This window comes from Nerophis lumbriciformis, linkage group LG01 (assembly GCF_033978685.3).
Source record: "Nerophis lumbriciformis linkage group LG01, RoL_Nlum_v2.1, whole genome shotgun sequence".
NCBI classification, from domain to species: domain Eukaryota; kingdom Metazoa; phylum Chordata; class Actinopteri; order Syngnathiformes; family Syngnathidae; genus Nerophis; species Nerophis lumbriciformis.
The window spans coordinates 46,523,919-46,542,500 of record NC_084548.2 but is presented as its reverse complement, the minus strand read 5'-3'; the positions used below and the strand labels follow the sequence as shown (position 1 = coordinate 46,542,500).

The window sequence follows — 18,582 nt, the reverse complement described above, 5'->3', positions numbered from 1 at the left end:
CGCATACCATGGTTTATATAGGGCACAGAGTGGGTGGGTACAGGCTGGCTTAGGGGCGTGGTGATTGGCTCATGTGTTACCTAGGAGGTGTTTCCGTCATGTGACAATTTCGCTGCGCTTGTTGAGGGATGACAGGTCTGGACGGTAAATAATAAACAGTTTCTCTTTCAAGCATAGGTTGCATCTTTTATTACCACTATTGTAAGGTGTGCTGGATGCAAGAATTTGCCATGTTATTGAATATTCAACATTATTGTCTTTGAGGTCCCAAATGTGTTTGCTGAGTTCTGTGGTATTTCGCAGGTTTTTGTTCCTGAAAGAAGCCTTGTGATTGTTCCATCTGGTTTTGAATTCTCCCTCGGTTAATCCTACATATGTGTCGGATGTGTTAATGTCCTTGCGTATTACCTTAGATTGGTAGACAACTGATGTTTGTAAGCACCCCCCGTTGAGAGGGCAATCAGGTTTCTTTCGACAGTTACATCCTTTGTTGGTTTTGGAGTCGCTCTGTCTGGGGGCCGACGGCTCATTTGCAATTGTTTTGTTGTGGTTTGAGATGATTTGTCGTATATTGTTCATGCAGCTGTAGCTCAATTTAATGTTGTTCTTGTTGAATACTTTTCTTAGGGTGCTGTCTTTGGGAAAGTGTTTGTCAATCAGATTGAGGAATTTGTGTCCAATGTTAGTTGAGACGTTTTTGCTGTATGGGGGGTTGTACCAGATGATGTCGTTTCGTTTTCTGTTCTTTTTTGGCTGGTTTCCTGGCGTGGGTTCATAGGTGAGGGTGAAATTGTATCCGCTTTCATCAAGGGCTTTTTGGTACGGGGGGGTTGCTTGGTCAAATTCAGCTTTGCTAGATGACAGCATCGATAGCCTTTTATTGATTCCGGTAGGTATTCTTTTCGTGGTGGTAGGTGGGTGGTTGCTGTCATGGTGCACGTATTGGAGTGTTGTGTTGGGTTTCGTGAATGGTTGGTAGCTGTTATTTCTCAGGTTGAAAGTGACGTCAAGGAAGTTGACGGTTTGCTTGTTGGCTTCAATCGTGATCCGTAGGCCGTTCTCTGAACCTTGATATTTACCGTGATGACGGACTGGCAGTGTGTCGCGCCTCGCCAAGGAGCAGCGAGAATACCAAGAAGCGCATATGCCAAATTTTCAAAGAGAACGGCCTACGGATCACGATTGAAGCCAACAAGCAAACCGTCAACTTCCTTGACGTCACTTTCAACCTGAGAAATAACAGCTACCAACCATTCACGAAACCCAACACAACACTCCAATACGTGCACCATGACAGCAACCACCCACCCACCACCACGAAAAGAATACCCACCGGAATCAATAAAAGGCTATCGATGCTGTCATCTAGCAAAGCTGAATTTGACCAAGCAACCCCCCCGTACCAAAAAGCCCTTGATGAAAGCGGATACAATTTCACCCTCACCTATGAACCCACGCCAGGAAACCAGCCAAAAAAGAACAGAAAACGAAACGACATCATCTGGTACAACCCCCCATACAGCAAAAACGTCTCAACTAACATTGGACACAAATTCCTCAATCTGATTGACAAACACTTTCCCAAAGACAGCACCCTAAGAAAAGTATTCAACAAGAACAACATTAAATTGAGCTACAGCTGCATGAACAATATACGACAAATCATCTCAAACCACAACAAAACAATTGCAAATGAGCCGTCGTCCCCGAGACAGAGCGACTCCAAAACCAACAAAGGATGTAACTGTCGAAAGAAACCTGATTGCCCTCTCAACGGGGGGTGCTTACAAACATCAGTTGTCTACCAATCTAAGGTAATACGCAAGGACATTAACACATCCGACACATATGTAGGATTAACCGAGGGAGAATTCAAAACCAGATGGAACAATCACAAGGCTTCTTTCAGGAACAAAAACCTGCGAAATACCACAGAACTCAGCAAACACATTTGGGACCTCAAAGACAATAATGTTGAATATTCAATAACATGGCAAATTCTTGCATCCAGCACACCTTACAATAGTGGTAATAAAAGATGCAACCTATGCTTGAAAGAGAAACTGTTTATTATTTACCGTCCAGACCTGTCATCCCTCAACAAGCGCAGCGAAATTGTCACAGCATGCCGCCATAGACGGAAACACCTCCTAGGTAACACATGAGCCAATCACCATGCCCCTAAGCCAGCCTGTACCCACCCACTCTGTGCCCTATATAAACCATGGTATGCGAATGCTCCCATTAAAATCTCCTGATGATTGAGGGTACCCCCCCTCATGAAACAGGCCTGTAGAGATGAAATAGTCTTGTGATTTTTTTTCCCACACATACATATATGTATACATATGTATACGTACAGTATATATATATAAATATATATATATATATATATATATATATACATATATATATATGTATATATATGTATATATGTATACGTCGGGTGGCATCCTGACCAGATGCCCGAACCACCTCATCTGGCTCCTCTCGATGTGGAGGAGCAGCGGCTTTACTTTGAGCTCCCCCCGAATGACAGAGCTTCTCACCCTATCTCTAAGGGAGAGCCCCGCCACTCAGCGGAGGAAACTCATTTCGGCCGCTTGTACCCGTGATCTTGTCCTTTCGGTCATGACCCAAAGGTCATGACCATAGGTGAGGATGGGAACGTAGATCGACCGGTAAATCGAGAGCTTTGCCTTCCGGCTCAGCTCCTTCTTCACCACAACGGATCGATACAGCGTCCGCATTACTGAAGACGCCGCACCGATCCGCCTGTCGATCTCACGATCCACTCTTCCCCCACTCGAGGTACTTGAACTCCTCCACTTGGGACAAGATCTCCTCCCCAACCCGGAGATGGCACTCCACCCTTTTCCAGGAGAGAACCATGGACTCGGACTTGGAGGTGCTGATTCCCATCCCAGTCGCTTCACACTCGGCTGCGAACCGATCCAGTGAGAGCTGAAGATCTTGGCCGGAGGAAGCCATCAGGACCACATCATCTGCAAATAGCAGTGACCTAATCCTGCAGCCACCAAACCAGATCCCCTCAACGCCCTGACTGCGCCTAGAAATTCTGTCCTTAAAGGTTATGAACAGAATCGGTGACAAAGGGCAGCCTTGGCGGAGTCCAACCTTCACTGGAAACGTGTCCGACTTACTGCCGGCAATGCGGACCAAACTCTGACACTGATTATACAGGGAACGAACTGCCACAATAAGACAGTCCGTTACCCCATACTCTCTGAGCACTCCCCACAGGACTTCCCGGGGTACACGGTCGAATGCCTTCTCCAAGTCCACAAAGCACATGTAGACTGGTTGGGCAAACTCCCATGCACCCTCAAGGACCCTGCCGAGAGTATAGAGCTGGTCCACAGTTCCACGACCAAGACGAAAACCACACTGTTCCTCCTGAATCCAAGGTTTGACTATCCGGCGTAGCCTCCTCTCCAGTACACCTCAATAGAACTTACCGGGAAGGCTGAGGAGTGTGATCCCACGATAGTTGGAACACACCCTCCGGTTCCTCTTCTTAAAGAGAGGAACCACCACCCCTGTCTGCCAATCCAGAGGTACCGGCCCCGATGTCCACGCGATGTTGCAGAGTCTTGTCAACCAAGACAGCCCCACAACATCCAGAGCCTTAAGGAACTCCGGGCGGCTCTCATCCACCCCCGGGGCCTAGCCACCGAGGAGCTTTTTAACTACCTCGGCAACCTCAGCCCCAGAAATAGGAGAGCCCATCACAGATTCCCCAGGCCCTGCTTCCTCATAGGAAGACGTGCTGGTAGGATTGAGGAGGTCTTCGAAGTATTCCCTCCACCGATCCACAACATCCGCAGTCGAGGTCAGCAGAGCACCATCCCCACCATACACGGTGTTGACACTGCACTGCTCCCCTTCCTGAGGCGGCGGATGGTGGTCCAGAATTGCTTCGAAGCCGTCCGGAAGTCTTTTTCCATGGCCTCCCCGAACTCCTCCCATGTCCGAGTTTTTGCCTCCGCGACCGCTGAAGCCGCACACCGCTTGGCCTGTCGGTACCTGTCTGCTGCCTCAAGAGTCCCATGAGCCAAAAGAACCCGATAGGACTCCTTCTTCAGCCTGACGGCATCCCTCACCGCCGGCGTCCACCAACGGGTTCTAGGATTACCGCCACGACAGGCACCAACTACCTTGCGGCCACAGCTCCAATCAGCCGCCTCGACAATAGAGGTACGGAACATTGTCCACTCGGACTCAATGTCCAGCACCTCCCTCATGACATGTTCAAAGTTCTTCCGGAGGTGGGAATTGAAACTCTCTCTGACAGGAGACTCTGCCAGGCGTTCCCAGCAAACCCTCACAATGCGTTTGGGCCTGCCAGGTCAGTCCGGCATCCTCCCCCACCATCGCAGCCAACTCACCACCAGGTGGTGATCGGTAGAAAGCTCCGCCCCTCTCTTCACCCGAGTGTCCAAAACATGAGGCCGCAAATCCGATGACACAACTACAAAGTCGATCATGGAACTGCGGCCTAGGGTGTCCTGGTGCCAAGTGCACATATGGACACCCTTATGTTTGAACATGGTGTTTGTTATCGACAATCTGTGACGAGCACAAAAGTCCAATAACAGAACACCACTCGGGTTCAGATCCGGGCGGCCATTCTTCCCAATCACACCTCTCCAGGTTTCACTGTCACTGCCAACATGAGCGTTGAAGTCCCCCAGTAGAACGAGGGAATCACCCGGGGGAGCACTCTCCAGTACTCCCTCGAGTGAATCCAAAAAGGGTGGGTACTCTGAGCTGCCGTTTGGCGCGTAAACGCAAACAACAGTCAGGACCCGTCCCCCCACCCGAAGGCGGAGGGAAGCTACCCTCTCGTCCACCGGGTTGAACTCCAACGTGCAGGCTTTGAGCCGAGGGGCAACAAGAATTGCCACCCCAGCCCGTTGCCTCTCACTGCCGGCAACGCCAGAGTGGAAGAGAGTCCAGCCCCTCTCAAGAGAAGTGGTTCCAGAGCCCTTGCTGTGCGCCGAAGTGAGTCCGACTATATCTAGCCGGAACTTCTCCACCTCACGCACTAGCTCAGGCTCCTTCCCCCCCAGCGAAGTGACGTTCCACGTCCCAAGAGCCAGCTTATGTAGCCGAGGGTCGGACCGCCAAGTGCCCTGCCCTCGGCTGCCGCCCAGCTCACACTGCACCCGACCTCTATGGCCCCTGCTATGGGTGGTGAGCCCATTGGAGGGGGGACCCACGTTGCCTCTTCGGGCTGTGCCCGGCCGGGCCCCATGGGGACAGGCCCGGCCACCAGGCGCTCGCCATCGTGCCCCACCTCCGGGCCTGGCTCCAGAGGGGGGCCCCGGTGACCCGCGTCCGGGCGAGGGAAATCTGGGTCCTTGGTTTGTGTTCTTCATCGAGGTCTTCGAGCTGCTCTTTGTCTGATCCCTCACCTAGGACCAGTTTGCCTTGGGAGACCCTACCAGGGGGCATAGAAACCCCCGGACAACATAGCTCCTAGGATCATTGGGACACGCAAACTCCTCTACCACGGTAAGGTGGCAGCTCAGAGAGGAGTATATATATATATATATATATATATATATGTATATATATATATATTTATACACACACATAGCCTGGCCCCCGGCCAAATTGTTTTAACCCAATGCGGCCCCCTGAGTCAAAAAGTATGGGGACCCTTGGTGTAGATCATATTTTTGCTACCACATCAGGTGTAGACCTTTCTGTGCACTCTTTAGCTACACTAGTTTTCATTTGCATTCAATAAATATACTTTTAACTGCATTCCGTAGTGATGGGTCCGGCAACACCGATGCATCGGCGCATGCGTCGAGCTCATAGAGCGAAACCCTGTGTCGGTGCGCGTATCGCTTTTAGAAAGTCACGTGACCGATCATGAGCTGTTTTGGTCACGTGACCGATACGCGAACTGTGTCGCACTGACGCCTCCTCTGTGCCCTGTGAGCGGGTCTTTTCTACAGCCGAGAAATAATAACTAAGAAGAGAAAGCGTCTAAAATTGAATACGTTGGAAAAACTTTTATTTTTTATTTTTTATAAAAATGTGTAAAAAAATAAGAATAATAATTTCCAGGTCCACAAGCATCCTCATTCACAACACGTTCTCTTAGATTTCCATGTTATGATACATGTTCACATTATTTATTGACTGTATCTAAAAAAGACAAAAAATATATTTTTATTTAAATGAAGTTATGAAATAATCCTAAATGAAATACAATGACTTGCTTTATATTATTGTATATACTAGGTCAATGGTTCTCAACCTTTTTTCAGCAATGCACCCCCTGTGAATTTTTTTAAAATTCAAGTACCCCCTAATCAGAGCAAAGCATTTTTGGTTGAAAAAAAAAAGATGAAGTAAAATACAGCACTATGTCATCAGTTTCTGATTTATTAAATTGTATAACAGTGCAAAATATTGCTCATTTGTAGTGGTCTTTCTTGAACTATTTGGAAAAAAAGATATAAAAATAGCTAAAAACTTGTTGAAAAATAAATAAGGGATTCAATTATAAATAAAGATTTCTACACCTAGAAGTAATAATCAACTTAAAGTGCCCTCTTTGGGGATTGTACTAGACTAGAGCTCCATCTGGATTCATGAACTTAATTCTAAACATTTCTTCACACAAAAAAAAAATCTTTAACATCAATATTTATGGAACATGTCCACAAAAAATCTAGCTGTCAACACTGAACATTGTTGCATTTCTTTTCACAGTTCTTTTTGACAGACATTTTAGTGACAACCCTGAGCTTGTGTTTCACGGAGTTTATGAACTTACATTCATATTTTGTTGAAGTATTATTCAATAAATATATTTATAAAGGATTTTTGAATTGTTGCTATTTTTAGAATATTTTTTAAAAATCTCACGTACCCCTGGCATACCTTCAAATACCCCCAGGGGTACGCGTACCCCCATTTGAGAACCACTGTACTAGGTCATAAAATCAGTGTCAGTTGAGTCGGTCCATAGGTTGCCTGTAGGGATTTTTAATGTCCAGCAGATGTCAGTATTTAGTGACACGGTATCGACACAGTATCAATACAGTTTTGCAATGTGTCGAAACGCTTCATGAGGCTTCATCAACCCATCACTAGCATTCCGTCTATCATATCTGCATCTTGTGGTGACGCTGCAAGCAACTCAGTCATTGCGTTACAGAATGACTCACCCCTGTCCTTTAGACATATAAAGCAGCCTGATTAGCAATCAGGCACAGGTGTGTCCTGAATACCAATCAAAGACAGGTAAGGGAGGCAGCAGATGCAGTGACAGGAAATGACAGTAAGTAGAAACAAGAAAAGAAGGGTGCTGGAACATAAATAACACCATCCATTCATCCATTTTCTACCGCTTGTCCCTTTCGGGGTCGCGGAGGGTGCTGGAGCCTAAATAACACCATGCACAGGAAAAATAACACAAGTCCAAAAACTGTCACGGAGGGCCATGACAATGCTTATGGAATTGCTGCATGTGCATCATATTTTTTTTTACAATACTTCCCCCATAATTGCAGCTCAGAAAAGACATTGTATGCGTGTCCCAGTATGTCAGAAATTGTTGTGGAAATGGTTAGTCACAGTATGATAGCTGTCCACAAGATGGCAGTAAAGAACAAGAAAATAATCCTGCTCCCCATTTATCTCCGGTTGTAGCATCCTACTATGGACGCTGGATGGCAGAATACAATAAGACTGTAATGTGTATTATTTTGACTAATAGTTTGCAGGATGTCAAACTGTAACTTGATACTGACTCTTTTTTTTATATTTGTCTGACGTATTTGGCCACATAATAAAATAGTAATGCCGCATAATACACTTACAGTACAAACTATAACCACAAAAATAAACTATAAGTGTTGAATTAATTAGAATAATTCAAAACAAATCATATTTGCAAAGTGTTTAATGCAGCATTGTTATCTCATTGTATTATGTAGATAGACCTATGTGCAAACAATTGTGATGTTTGTTTTTCAGGGTGGTGTTAAAGTGTTAATCACTGGTCCCTGGCATGAGGCAGCTTCAAACTACAGCTGTTTGTTTGACCAGATTTCAGTCCCTGCCTCTCTCATCCAGCCAGGAGTGCTGCGCTGCTACTGCCCAGGCAAGATTGAAATAGCAATTGTATTACTTTACAAAATAAATGGCAGTTAACCGGTCTTGATGTTAGTTTACAAAATAAATGGCAGTTAACCGGTCTTGATGTTAGTTATGAACTGAATTGCACATATTGTTCTACACATTTGAACTTGCATCACACCATAAGTTGTATATTCTGACTTTCTGTGTGTGTTCTCTCCCCAGCTCATGACACAGGTCTGGTGGCGCTACAGGTGGCTGTCAGTAATCAGATCATCTCCAACTCTGTGGTTTTTGAGTACAAGGCTCGTGCTCTTCCCTCCCTGCCCTCTTCTCAGCATGACTGGCTCTCTTTGGATGGTAGGTCTTATTACATCCTCTAACTTGACCTTTATCTAACTCACTTTTTTACATACTACCTTACATGATCTTATTACCTTTTTAATCATTTTATCGTCAAATTGTCTAAATAGTAAATTAAAACGGTAATTTGTGATTACATTCTGCTGCATCATCATGAATTACACATATGCTCTTGCTTGTCTTCAGAATACATTCGCGGCTCACATATTTACAGTCTTTTATATAGTATTTGAAAGCAATACTTCAGTAAAAGTACACGTTCTGACCAGTAAATTACTTTGGTAGAAGTTAGTCACCTCACAAAATGTATTAATATAATATTTAATATAATATATAATATTACAAAATATAATATAATATAATATATCAGTATATATTATATATTGTATATATAATATGTAAATATTACATATGTTATTTTTTATATTGCTACTACGGTACATTTTTATTCTACTTCATACCTGCATTATCCTTACAACACTTTCCATCCTTTGTAACTGAGCTACTGTGTGGAACAATTTCCCTTGTGGATCAATAAAGTGTGTCTAAGTCTAAATGTAAAATACATGTTCACCTCATTTTGTATGTATGCTTTCAATAATCTGTCACATTTTTTATAAAATTATTGAACACATTTTTTAATAACGTATTACACTAAAAAGGTATTTCAAAATGCGGGTGCGCCACTTTTTGTCAAATAAAATTTGGTGAATGATATAATTAACCATCGGATTTGATGCTTTAATTAAAAAACTATCACAGCAACACAAAACATTTAATCTAGAGTTCATTTTAAGCATCGAGTCGGATGTTCAATTGGTTAAACTAAAACCTTAGTAAATGCATTGTTACACACTTTTTAGAAAATTACTTAAAGTAAAAGTCTTGATATAACATGTACTTAAATGTTAGAAGTAAAAGTATTTTAACAAAGTAAGCAATTGGGATGTTGATGGTTGAAGTTGAAGTTTATTTCGAACATATATACAGTTTCAATATGATACATCACAGTTTTTAGTTTGTATTTCTTTACATGTCCAAAAGAGAGTAGGAAGAAGCAAAGCTTATTTATTCTTAGCCTTTTTCACTTCATAGCAGTTACTAACACATATTTTCACTACATGTTGTTAATTTGTACACAATTTACATCAATTTATTCTTAATACAATAGTTTGCTTCATAAATAGATAAGTCAGTTATGATTCACTTAGTGAGATGAATAATACCTTATTTTCAAGAGATTCATGACGTTTTTCGTAATTATTCTTCATTGTACTTTACAAACACTTGTAACTTGAACAGATTCTTAAAGTGGATCATATCAGTACATTGTTTGACTTCTTTGCTTAATCCAATACATATTTGAATTCCACATACTGATATGCTGAATGTTTTAAGTGTTGTACGTGCGTACAAACGTTTTAAATGGGATATCTCTGCCGTGTATGGATGGTCATAGTAGATCTATCCAGCATGCTCAAATATTTTCATGTACATAAGATGTGTGATTGTAAATAATGTTAATGAGATTAATCCCTAATAAAATTCCCTTCAAGAAAAAAGTACCTTTTTAATAAAGAAAGCCTTTTACCCAAAAATGCATTACTCATTGAAAAACAACCCAAAAATGGTTCAGAGTTTTGAAAACCCAGAATACAAACAATACCCTTATAACCCAAAAAATAGATTGCTCTTCATAAAAATAACTCCAAAATGTACGGTAACCCAACACTCACAACTCATAAATTGGGTTATCAAAATAACCAAGCATTTTTTAGTGTGCAATAAGTGATATGATTGTGTCGTCAGTAGGTAGAGCTTCTAAAACTAAAACTAAATGTATCACACATTAGCCTATTGATATTGTTTCTTTTCACCGAGCCACTTATGTACAGTATGTGACACTGTGGTCCAGTAAGGGAAAGTTCTGAGCTGGTGTCCAGTTGGCAAAGTCATGCTCGGCAAGAACACTTGGCACCACCTAAAAGCCATACGGAATGCTGTCCTCAGAGTCCTCCGCTACAGGAATGATGTCAGTGTTGTCCTGTGCTGTGGCACTTGCAGTCTTTCCTGGTTCAATGCCACGGTGTGCAGCCAGCTTGGCGTATATTGACTCCAATTGCTGTGTTGTGATTGTTGTTCCAGTCTCCTGTTTAAAAACGGAAACAATACAAAAATAAGATTATGCACTAGCACCCCTCATCTTGCAAGGCTTATTGGTAAAATACAAACAATCATCTTTATGAAAACAATTACTAATATTTACAAAGAACATTATAGTTTCATTGTGTACATACCTGCCTGTGTACTGAATTAAAAACAAATTCCAGGTGATCTTGTGACATCTTGTATGTCAAGAGGACTGTCCTTGGAGAAGGACTGGCACAAAACGTTTCAGGGACTCAATACAAACAAAGAACCCTAAAAGAGAAGTAGGTTTGGAACAAATACTGTACATGAAACAAGTTGTATGCTTATTCATCATCATTTTTTACCTAACAACATTTTCCTCACATTTTAAAATATGTGGTGTGCTTATTACAAAACAGTGCATATAAATCCATTACAAGAATAATTTTTAACAGATAATGATATATTCTAATTGCTAACCAAAGAAATATTATCAAACCATACCGTCGTGTATTTTAGATAAACAGTCCATCCAGAGTTCTTCAGGGAGGTACAGGCACACTCCAGGAAAGTGAAATGTGCTGTGCTGTTTGGCCCAAAAGGTGATTTGGAGCCCTTGCCAATTATATTCCTGACATTAAGCACATCAAACAATCTGTCTATCACCTGCAAATGTTGACAAGAGTAGAAACATGTATTACGCAAATGAAAAAAGTAGTTAGTGGAAGAAAAATGCATTGCATTGCATCTGTAAGTACCTGTATGAATTGTACAGGAGCAGTGACATCTCTGAATTGTGGGTGACCAAGGTTTTGCATGCACTGCAGAGAAATATTTGGAAAGAAAAGTAAATAAGAAAAGTAAATAGGAGTCAGATAATTATTATACTACAAACTGCAATAACAGACTAATTAACCCTACCTAAAATTCTACAGTACATACATTTTACATAATGAATTAGTCAATAGTTAAAATGTTTCATAAAATGTCATTTTACCACATTCATTTACTGATCATTGATCTATGTAGGTTATTGTTTTTTAAATACATGTTGTTAAAGTCTGGATTTCAGCCCTGATACATTGTATAGGAAATTAACAGCCATGTAATAAATTAACCCAACGTTATTAATTTCAACCTTTTAAAATCTCTTAAAGGGGAACATTATCACAATTTCAGAATTGTTAAAACCATTAAAAACCAGTTCCTAGTGGCTTATTATATTTTTCGAAGTTTTTTTCAAAATTTTACCCATCACGCAATATCCCTAAAAAAAGCTTCAAAGTGCCTGATTTTAACCATCGTTATAAACACCCGTCCATGTTCCTGTGACGTCACATAGTGAAGCCAACACAAACAAACATGGCGGAAAGAACAGCAAGCTATAGCGACATTAGCTCGGATTCAGACTCGGATTTCAGCGGCTTAAGCGATTCAACAGATTACGAATGTATTGAAACGGATGGTTGTAGCGTGGAGGCAGGTAGCGAAAACGAAATTGAAGAAGAAACTGAAGCTACTGAGCCATATCGGTTTGAACCGTATGCAAGTGAAACCGACGAAAACGACACGACAGCCAGCGACACGGGAGAAAGCGAGGACGAATTTGGCGATCGCCTTCTAACCAACGATTGGTATGTGTTTGTTTGGCATTAAAGGAAACTAACAACTATGAACTAGGTTTACAGCATATGAAATACATTTGGCAACAACATGCACTTTGAGAGTGCAGAAAGCCCAATTTTCATCAATTAATATATTCTGTAGACATACCCTCATCCGCGCTGTTTTCCTGAAAGCTCATCTCTCCAGTTTTGGAGTTGATGTCAGCAGGCCAGGGAAGCTAGGGTCGATAGGGGGTTTAGCTCGCTCGTCTGCGGGAACAAATTTCCGCCATTGCTTGCCGTGCTACCGAGGTCCTTTGTCCCTGAATTGCTTACACACTCCGGCAGATTCAATGGGGGTCTGGCGGCAGATTTCTTTGACTTTATCGTTGGAAATGCATCTGCTTTGAGTGTCGCAGGATATCCACACATTCTTGTCATCTCTGTCGTAGCATAGCTTTCGTCGGTAAAGTGTGCGGAACAAACGTCCAATTTCTTGCCACTTTCGCATCTTTGGGCCACTGGTGCAACTTCAATCCGTCCCTGTTCGTGTGGTTACACCCTCCGACAACACACCGACGAGGCATGATGTCTCCAAGGTACGGAAAACTGTCGAAAAAACGGAAAATAACAGAGCTGATTTGACTCGGTGTTTGAGAAAATGGCGGATTGCTTCCCGATGTGACGCCACGTTGTGACGTCATCGCTCCGAGAGCGAATATTAGAAAGGCGTTTAATTCGCCAAAATTCACACATTTAGAGTTCGGAAATCGGTTAAAAAAATATATGGTCTTCTTTCTGCAACATCAAGGTATATATTGACGCTTACATAGGTCTGGTGATAATGTTCCCCTTTAAACTCACTCATGGAAGGTCAGTCCGTTGCCCTTAATCTGATTGTTTTTCCAGGTGGCATGAGCACACTGCCTTGGCATATTTCTTTTGGATTCACTTTCAAAACAAATCTGATGTGTTTGCTGTGCGTTCGTAAGCGAAGTCTGGGTATAATGGCGGACGAAAATCTTGCTGTCGCGTCATGTCCTAGTTCCGGTCTAGGTTACTTATGATATCTATGGATATAGTATACAACAAGAATTTACCTAAAGTGTCCTTCGCTATTGGACTTTTCATATTCTTCATGTCCTCTATGTGCTATGTTCTCAATCGCTGTAAGGGACAGCACTTCCAACTGTTTTAATGGACAGTATGTGCAGTTTTCTTGTGCTTGTTTAATGGGTTCTTTGTGAAGGTAATCTGCAAGCGTTTTAACAGCCCTTTGATAATGTACTAAAAAAACCTCTTCATCTTTCATTGTTGCTTTTTTTTTCACTTTTTAAGCAGGTGTTGAAACAAAATCAGTGACTATTTGGCATTTACTGTAAAATGTCCACGTAGCAATTTGTACAGTCCATCGTGACAGAATAACAAAACATGGATTAGGATGATAGCAGGTTGGCCTGAAGCTCTGTCCTCAGTCTCCCATCAATGTTGCTGGAAATATAAAACACTAACTTTTTACTTTTACTAAAATCCAAATACCACATTACAAACAGCATGTATAATCTATAAAATTGTGTGTGCTATTAGTGGGCGTGTTGCGTGCAATCTACTAACATTGCACATGCTATTCATAACTAGTGCCTTTTGCGTTTATTACTCAGCTTTCACCAGGGAGACGCTCATTTACTGCACATCCATGTTATCCTTTTATCATGCTCTTACCTGTGGCATATTGTTTTCAAACAAGCAGCAGACTTGTACCACTTGTTATGAGCATTTTAGAAGCAGTCCACGGCATCCATAATGAAATCCACTATTTTTTTGTGTGCGCTGCAGATGCGCTCATGGGCGAGAGGCCATGTATGACATTTCCAGTGCATTTGATCATCTATTATTACACCCCAAAATTATATTTATTTTACTCTTTCAATATCTACTCCGTCTATTTGTATTTGTGTTTGACTATCTCTTCTACTGTTACTGAATAGCATTATTTTAGTTTTAATAAGGTTTAAGGATAGTCTGTTTTTCTCATACCATATCTTTAATTTATTCATTTATTCTGTTATTATTTGTATTAGCTTCTGTGGATTCTCTCCTGAACAAAAAGCAGGTGTGTCGTCTGCAAATAATACTAACTTTTAGTCCTTTGTAACTTTACAAATGTCGTTTATACAAAGATTGAACAATTTTGGTCCCAGTATTGATCCCTGGTGTACGCCACAAGATATCTCTAGATCTGTTGATGTATTTTCACCTAGCTTCATGTATTGCTTCCTGATGGTTAAGTTGCTTCTTATCCAGTTTAAGACCAGGCCTCTGATGCCATATTGTTCTAATTTTGTAATTAAGATATTACAATTAATTGCAATTGTCTCAAATGCTTTTGTTGGATGCATAAACACTACTGTTGCTTTTCTCTGTTATTTTGATTAATGGCATCGATGTTGATACGTTAGCTCTGTATTCGTATTGGTTCCATATGAGTGTTCCACTTCTGTTTATGAATCTGTCCAATCTGTTGTTGAATAATTTTTCAATGATTTTGGAAAGCTGTTGCAGTAAGAAACAGGTCTATAGTTTGTGAATTGGTGTTTGTTTCCAGTTTTATAAATTTGTACTACTCAGTGGCCTAGTGGTTAGAGTGTCTGCTCTGAGATCGGTAGGTTGTGAGTTCAAACCCCGGCCGAGTCATACCAAAGACTATAAAAATGGGACCCATTACCTACCTGCTTGGCACTCAGCATCAAGGGTTGGAATTGGGGGTTAAATCACCAAAAATGATTCCCGGGTGCGGCAATGCTGCTGCCCACTGCTCCCCTCACCTTCCAGGGGGTGATCAAAGGGGATGGGTCAATCAATCAATCAATCAATTCCTTTATTGTCAAATGCAGAGGACACATTTCACCACACCTAGTGTGTGTGACAATCATTGGTACTTTTACTTTACTTTAACTTTTGCTATTTTCATTTTGTTTGGGAATTTTACAGTTTGAAGTGACAGATTGCTAATATACGTTAAAGGCTCTGAAATTTCTTTAAGAACCTTTTTTATTGCTTTCATATCAATTCCGTGTCAATTAGTTGAACTCTTGGATTTTGATTTTTTTACAATTTTGATTATTTCCTCTTTTGTCACATCAACGAGGAACATAGAGTTGGGATATCTATAATATAATTGCATATTCTCCTCCAAGTAGGTGTTTTGATGATCAGCATATATTTTGCATATCAATAAGGACAGCGATTCAAAATGGTTTGCACGCCTTGTTCTGCTCACATAAGAGACAATTGATATGAAATGAAAATGGGCAGGATTTCGTAAGCTCTGTTTCTTCCTACTCCTTTTCGATCATGCTGCAATGAAAAATGTTAACCGTGATGAATCACATTGTAATTGTATGCATGTTCGAAAAAAACACCATAACTATAACACTCCACTTTGCACACGTTTAGTAGATCAACTGTGCATGTGTTATCAAGTTTGCACATGTTTTACTACCGGTACATGCAAATATTTTGTAAATCAGGCCCTTAGAGCTGGACTGGAATATATTTCATGGACATGCTGATATCTGTGTTTACCTAAGCATTTATGTCGGTATATATTTCAAAATGTAGACGTAGGGCCTGATCTATTAAAGGTTTGCATTTATTAAAACACATGCAGACTTGATACTGCACGCAAAGCTGATCTACTAAACTTGTGCGTAGAGGATTGTGTTTCTTAACTGAGGAAAATAAGGAGATCAATCCATTTAGTGTGTCTGTCTTCATGAATATGCAGAGTATATGCTGATCATCAGAACGCCTACAATACTGGGAAGAGAAAATACAAATATAATTATTTAACACACGCAGTGCGACTTATCAAGATTGAAATTGTTCTGAGCCGCTGTTTTGCATCTAAATTTAGTAACTATAGAAAGGATGGGCAAACTGGCAATTGTGCAAAAATAGCTGTGAGTAAGGAGGCGATCGTGCTGCAGCTCCGTCCTATATGGACTGTCAAAAATTTAAATATCAGACATATTGTCTTTTCAGCAATTTTGTTTTCTCATTTAATAGCTGCTGGACGACTTAAGAGGCTGTTTAAAACAAATTATATTGATGCTGTTTGTGGTCTGCTGACATTTTTTTATTGACATTCTTCTTTTTTAATATAAAAGATATATTACATAACACATCTTCCATATGAAAAAAATGCATTGGAATATGCACTTGCGTCTGGAACATTCCAGGGCATGCTTCCATTTACTATCAGCATCTACAAAGAGCGCACCTTCAGTGGGCTAAAAAAGTGGGTACCATTGTAGATGCACTGCAGGACGGACTCTAAAATGTCCATAAAAAGTGGTACATCTGTGCTGCATGTTTCAAACATAGATAGCAAAATACCACAGGTAGGAGCATGATAACGTGAATGTGCAGTAAATGAGTGTCTCCATGGTGAAAGCCATGGACTACACACGGAAACCTCACTTAATAGGGCAGTCTGCACCAGTTATCGTATGTGCACACAGTCCTAGACGATCACACGCAACACGCCCACTATTTGTACACACAATGTTATAGTTTGCAAACGCTGTTTAGCATGTTGTATCTGCATCTTAGTAGATCCGGTACCAAGGAATTACTTTTAAAAACAAAATCTAGAGCTTTTTTGACACAAGGAACATTTACAGCAAAAAGCAGCATTTGAAGGACTCAGAGTAAACCTAACTAATTGTATTGCTTTCCAAATAAGCATTACCTTCATCGACAGTCACACAGTCATGTGTAGCTATGAAATGAAGTAGTTTTACTTTCGACTCTTACAACAGGAGAAATTGTAGGTCCTTCCTCCAAGAATTGCTAAATTGTTATTCAACACACGGCATGTTAGCTGAAGGCAGTGACACCTCCAATTCTCTGAGCTGCCTAATCCGTGCTTTATTTGCAACACGTGTGCACAAACATACCAACTTCCTGCCGTGTTGTGAGTCGGAAAAAATATTCCAAAAATAACAATGTATGTGCTTTCTAAGTGTTTGGTCAGCAAAAAATATTTTTAAAACATGGAGTACAATACTTCAATTATGAGTGTGAAAAGCAGGCTTATTTAGTTATGGCAATGTTACCACCAAATATGTCATCTAGATTCAAAGCTAAGTTAAAAAAGGCATCTTAAAATTATATGAACGATGACGATGGATTAGGGTTGTACGGTATACCGGTATTAGCATAGTACCGCGATACCAATTAATCATTTTCGGTACTATACCGCCTCTGAAAAGTACCGGTCCCAAAAAAAATATGGAGAAAATACAAAGACCTGGATGAATTAGAACATCCATACATACATATAATATCCATGATGATTGGTTGGTGTTCATATGATGAGTCACAATTGGCTAAGGTTATGGCAAAACTCCACTGACAGGTCAATCAGAGGCAAGATAAGGTGGGTCATTGAAACTAGTTGTCATGTTCTGTGGTCTGGATTATGTTTTGTTATTTTTCTTCGTTCCTGTTTTTATGCACCCTGGTTTGTTTTAGTTTCCATTACAACTCATTAGTTTCACCTGCCTCATTTGTTTGGACTCACGCACCTGTTGTTAATCATGACATTATTATTTAAGCCTGTAGTTGCCAGGTAGTCGGCCTGGCGACATTGTTCATTTCATGCTCTGTACTGATTCTTTCCATGCCATAGTTTCATGCTCGTTCCATGCCTTGCCACAGTAAGTTTTTGTTTATTCAAGCCACAGTCTAGAGAGTTTTTTTACTTTCATGTTTCATGTCACAGTTAGCGAGTTTTGTATGTCCTAAGTTTTTTTGCCTTTGCTTTCACGTGCGTTAGGCACGCTCGCCTTCGGGTTGTTTTTTGTTCCTTAGCCAAGTTGTGCCTCCGCTGTGAGCGCCTTTTGTTTGTACCTTTTTAGTCAAAAATGGAATCATGTTTTTACCTGCAAGCCTGTCCGTTTGCATCACGGGAAAACAATCAATTAAGAGTGTCCCCAGTTAAATGACAGCTAGTAAATAGTACTTATTGGGTCCATTTGTACACTTTCGGTTACATTAACATTGATATTATAATTAATGGAGCCCGAGCACCCACGGACAATGCCGAGCAACCACGTGGGATTGATGGCAAATTATTTCTCACCACCAAGCAAAAACCGCGCATGCTCAGAAAAGTAGCATCAAGCTATGTCTACACTAAGCCGGATAACCCCTTAAACAAATACTTATTTAGCCTAAGCCTCGTTTCAGCCACACTAATCTATCGTTTAAGGTTCCCCTCCTCGGACAATGTTTTACACGGGTAAGTGTGCCTTGTATTTCTTGAATCTCCGGCTCTTAGCTTTGTATGGACTCA

General features: G+C 41.1%; 1 protein-coding gene across 12 annotated transcripts in view; it reads left to right on the top strand.

Annotated features, from left to right (window-relative positions):
* camta1a (calmodulin binding transcription activator 1a) overlaps positions 1-18,582 on the top strand; it is a 740,802-nt gene that overhangs the window by 669,434 nt on the left and 52,786 nt on the right. For 10 of the 12 annotated variants that reach the window (XM_061984658.1, XM_061984687.1, XM_061984664.1 and 7 more), the window contains 2 exons: positions 8,023-8,149; positions 8,350-8,484. In XM_061984658.1, the coding sequence (XP_061840642.1) occupies positions 8,023-8,149; positions 8,350-8,484 (262 nt within the window). Of the gene's footprint in view, positions 1-7,263; positions 7,325-8,022; positions 8,150-8,349; positions 8,485-18,582 lie in introns of those variants that run through there. The other 2 variants (XM_061984683.1, XM_061984685.1) reach the window with 2 other exon arrangements.